At 38.2% G+C, this 5,000-nt stretch overlaps 1 protein-coding gene across 2 annotated transcripts in view; it reads right to left on the bottom strand.

Moving 5' to 3' along the window:
• The window catches only part of LOC138003917 (RAD52 motif-containing protein 1-like), a 17,169-nt gene that overhangs the window by 7,390 nt on the left and 4,779 nt on the right, over positions 1–5,000 (bottom strand). For both annotated transcript variants that reach the window (XM_068850232.1, XM_068850233.1), the window contains exons 3-4: positions 4,790–4,938; positions 3,873–3,995 (exon numbers count right to left, since the gene is read on the bottom strand). In XM_068850232.1, the coding sequence (XP_068706333.1) occupies positions 3,873–3,995; positions 4,790–4,938 (272 nt within the window). The remainder of the gene's footprint in view (positions 1–3,872; positions 3,996–4,789; positions 4,939–5,000) is intronic.

Here is a 5,000-nt window from a genome sequence, read left to right as displayed (position 1 = left end):
AATTTGAACTTTCACCTGATATGTTGGAAACTTTTCACAGGCAAAAACGTTGACAAAAAGTGTTTTTTTTTTATTCCAACCTACCAGGAGAGGGGTCAGTCCGTTCATATCCATTCCTTATCAGCGGTTATTCACCAAAAGGAATACGTACAGTGCATCTAAGCAGCGGTTTCTCATCGTAGTTTGAGAATCCGGATCTTTGCTTGATAGCTAGTATGCATAATGGCAGACTTTGCACCATAAGAAACTAAATTTATAAGAATTTTCGGGAATTTTAGAGAGTTTTTGGAGAATTTTAGACATTTCTAAAAGAATTTTAGAGCTTTTGTTTGGGAAATTCCGGAAAGAATTTTAGACAATTTTTCGGGAATTATGTAGCTAAGCCTATAACTATTTGAGTGAGTGTCAACCAATCAGAAAGCTAGAAACGCAATATCCGAGCTCGAAAATTTATTTGTTTATTATTAAATTCGCTTAACCCTTTCACTCCCAAGAGTGACACTTATAGATTTTACTCTGTCTAACGCCAGACGATTTTACTCGTCAATGGGGAACCCCACAGGAGTGAAAGGGTTAATCAAAACGAAAATTTGCGCTGTTCTTCGCAAGGGCGCGCGAAATCTCGCCAAGAATAACGAACTTGAAGGTATCATTATACCCCAAATCACAACGTCGTGTTGCCGCTGCCTCACGGTCACAAGTTTCATAAAAACCCCACTAAAGTATTATATGTCGGAGAATTTTGATTAATTGCCTGGTTTGTTTTTTATACGCTGTTAAACTTTAACACGGATTAGCGTTGCTTAAATACTCATTACTTTCGAAGGAGGCAAAAATAAAAATTCCCCGACAAGGGTTTTTTTGCCACATTATCTGGCAACATTCTTGCCAAATTTCAGCGAAAAAGGTTTAAAAACTTGCTGTAAACGAACTGGAAACGTGCCCCTCATTCGATGAAATTTTAGTTTTGAGAAATAAAGCAAAATAGGCTTTAGGACGCTTTTCCGGTATAGGGAGATTAGATCTCAAAACGTTTGAAAAGTAATTACTTGTTGATCGATGAAGTGAAGGCTCTTCTTACATAGACAATATGAGCCTTGATCACTAGCGGCGAGCGCCCATTCTTTATTAACTACCTTTGAAATTTTCCGTTTCGGTGCCTTCTTCGTACTTGAAATAGGACACGATCTTTTGCGTTTCTTTTTTGAAAACATCTTCCACAACAAACAAATCGATTACGCGTGACAGACGATTAATCGCGCGATGCAAAGCAGAACATGCCGCGCTTCTATCACGTGACTTTTAATGGCAGTTTAATTGATAATGACAACTTGTTTACAGCTTCTCGTTAGAGATAAATTATTCATAGAATAGTTTTTCCTTTATAACTTTGTCGAGAAGAAACCTTTTTTCGCGGAACTTTTTGCAACTAAAAGAACTCAATGAGATGTACCCAGAAATATAAAAAACTAAAATTTGGCAAAATTATCAATTTTGGGGTATACAGTAATAATACTGATACCTTAATTCGGGAGAAGTATTTCACAGCATGACGAAAATTTACACCAAAATTCGCTCTTAAAAGTAAAACAATGATCCAAAACATTGTTTTGTTTTTTCGTGTACTTATAGGAAGTAGCAATAAAGATTTAAGATTTTAAATTAGAAAGCCTTTTCTTGGCTATATCCATGAATTTGCTGCTTTTTATGCACTCTTAGAAAACTAGCAAGCATTTGTCCTACGATTGAGCAAAAAAGAATTCGAAAGAAGGGTTCTATTCCTTATTAGGCCATTTCTGAGTTCATGTCTGCCTCCTCTTCAAAGCGAGTCTAAGTGCGAAATTTTTGTTTTCATTCATATGTAAAGTCAGGAGCCCTGGTAAAGTAGAACTAATCATCACAAAAACTTCGCACTTAGACTTGCTTTGAAGAGGAGGCAGACATGAACTCAGAAATGGCCTATTAAATGACAGGTATTGTTTTGCAATGCAGAATTTCAATAAAACATAACCTTAGAGCAGTTTGTGATTTCCTAGTTACAAACCCATGCCTCTTACTAACTCAGCCAAGGCACAAATACACCTGTACCTGTCAATTTTGTTGACCAAATGTAACTTCAAAATCTATAAGAAATCAGCTAAAATGCTTGCTATAGACTATAGGTGAATATTTATGAGGAAACTAGACGCATATCTGCGTCAACTCGGGCTTTCCTCGTGTCCTGGATCGTCAATGAAAGGCCAAAAAAAAAGGAAATACAGTAGAGATGTCCGTCGGCTAGATTATCAGTTATTATTTAGGTTTAAGTGCCGTTATGTTCACTCACTGATCTCTCGTAAGTTCGCGGACCAACCCATTCCGAAAACGCTCGACATCTAGTAACGTGGGTCAACTGCGAACGATGTGTGCATTTGTATAATTATGTGGTTTGAGTATATTAAACACCATGCTCGTGCTTACTTTCAACGAAGCCATTTTCGTTCAATGCCGCGTATGCACGTTCGCTAAAACGTCGGGTATGCGCTATAAAATATGAATCAGCCATTGCACAATCATGCCACGTATGCACTTTGGTTAACTTCGCGCATGCGCTTTACAAGCTTGCGTGCGATTTGTGACTGAACACAAAAAATGAACCCGAAATTTAACCGCAGCCATTTCCTCTGGAAACGTAGGTAGGTAGGTAAAGTCTGCTACGAGCCAAGAAGGCCCATCCGGGCCGGCGCTTATCTCCGGTTTCTGTAGCATGAAGTGACTAGGAGTATTTCTACTACCCCCTGCATGGGATGCCAGTCCATCGCAGGGTTACCCCCAGCATTAGATTCGTCGGTACCCATTTATACACCTCTGGGTGGAGAGAGGCACCGTGAGAGTAAGAATGTCCTCGGCCAGGACTCGAACCCGGACCACTCAATCCGGAGTCGAGCGCACTATTAAACCATGCGGCCCCTGCGCCTCTGGAAAGCCAGAGTAAAAATATATTTCTGGTAGGTTGTAACCTTCATCAGGTCTACCTGGGGATAGAAAGAGGTCAATTTGGGGGGTGGGGGGGGAGGGAGGGGGTGTTATTAAAAGGGTACTATCAAAGGAGTTAACTGTTTGCAAAAACACATCATATCATGTCACTTAAAGGGGCACTGTCATGCTTAATATTGTTTTTAGGTTAAAATGGGTGAAAATCTAAAGCAGTACTTTAACTCACTCTTACAACATTCCTGACAACCCACTGACAAGATATGAAATATATTTATGACACAACGAGCTGTTCGTGTTTAATTTTTGGTGTCTTTCTGATTGACACTGTCTCCAAACTTGAAAAAACTGGCCAGTTTTTTCGAGTTTCAATCCATTTCCATCCTCTCCATCCTTGGCTGCAACCAACAAAGAACAGCTTCGGTGCACTTCAATGGTCATTGGCAACACAACTACAGCATTATGTTTTGGTTTCACGGATGCAAGGACGTTATTTTTTAACTGTTCTGAAGTTTGACTAAAATAGCGTGACACTGCCCCTTTAAGCTCATATGAATAACCAGATCTTTCAGTTGATTAAATATTCATTTCAAAGTCTGGCAAAATGGCAAAACTAATGTAAAAGCCTCTCCAATAAAATTTAATGGTACATATGAAAAAAAAGTTTTGTGACAGATTACAGGTACTGTGGTATACAATGAACTTAAGTTGGCAGAATCCTTAAGAAAGAGTGGCATTTGATATTGATGCTGTAATTTAGCTGAATATAAATAAATTTTTATGCATAATCAAGAATTCACAAAGGAGCAGAAATCCTTCAAATCATAAAATCGAATCAAGGTCAGTGGGGAACCTTGATAAATAGTGATAAATTTGCTAGTTTATATTTTGTATTGTACCTGAACAATCTTTGTCATCCATCCATTAAATCCAAAATAGTAATTTGCCAGTTCAGTGCATTTTGCCATATACAAAGGGTGTCGCACTGCTTCAGGAATTTTCTTGCGATGAGCAAATTGAACCTGTGAGAAGACCAGTAATAATTGCAAAGTTAGGTATTTTATTGATGGTGATTAATCATTGTGACATTGTGTCACATGTACTGATATAATGGCAACTCAGGAATACCCTCAAAACATCCGTCCTTATTTTGCTATGTAAATGTACTCTTTCTTAAATTTATAAACATTTTATAACTTTTAATTAATCTTTTTTCGATATACATGTGGTAGATGAGCTGGCTTGGATATTATTCAACCAAGTGACTCCAGGGAGTTAGACTTGACAGATTTTACTCTGCACTTTAACGCCAGACAATTTTACTTGTCAATGTGGGGGGGGGGGGGGGAGGGAGGGGAGAGGCTGTTCTGGAGTCAATGAGTTAGCAATTTTTTTCAAAGTAGAGTGCTTTTCAAATGAGGGGGGGAGGGAGGGGAGAGGCTGTTCTGGAGTCAATGAGTTAGCAATTTTTTTCAAAGTAGAGCGCTTTTCAAATGAGTGTCGTAAAACCAAAACCAAAGTAATTACTTTGGCCAATCAAAAAGAACGGAAGCAATCCAGTAAACCAATCAAAACTCAAAGTAATTACATGTAGCCGACACAAAGCGCGGGAAAATGTGCATGCATGAGCCACGATTGGTTTTGGTTTCACTTCTGATTGGTTGAAAAAATGGCGCGAGAACTTTGAACCAATCACTGAGTGAAGTAATCAAGAACCAAAGTAATTATCTAATTACTTTCGACACTCAATTGAAAACCGCTCTAATTTAGTTACGAGTCTGTTAAGTTACATCTAAGCTTACAGGAAAAAACTGACCTTTAAAAATTGTCCATCTAGGAGACGGTTTCCACTCAAACTTTCTTTTGCCCTTTTTGCTGCTTTTGCCGAGTAAAACTTAACGAAGGCATAAAAAGAACTTTGGTTGAGGTTGCTACCATTCAAAGCCGTTTCATCAGAGATTGGAGCTACATGTAAAAATATTCAAATCAAACGAAATAAATAAGGTTCAAATTAAAAGAAGAAATAA

Source organism: Montipora foliosa, chromosome 5 (assembly GCF_036669935.1).
Source record: "Montipora foliosa isolate CH-2021 chromosome 5, ASM3666993v2, whole genome shotgun sequence".
Taxonomy (NCBI): Eukaryota; Metazoa; Cnidaria; class Anthozoa; order Scleractinia; family Acroporidae; genus Montipora; species Montipora foliosa.
The sequence above is the reverse complement of the archived record's forward strand: the minus strand, read 5'-3'. Positions and strand labels throughout refer to the sequence as shown.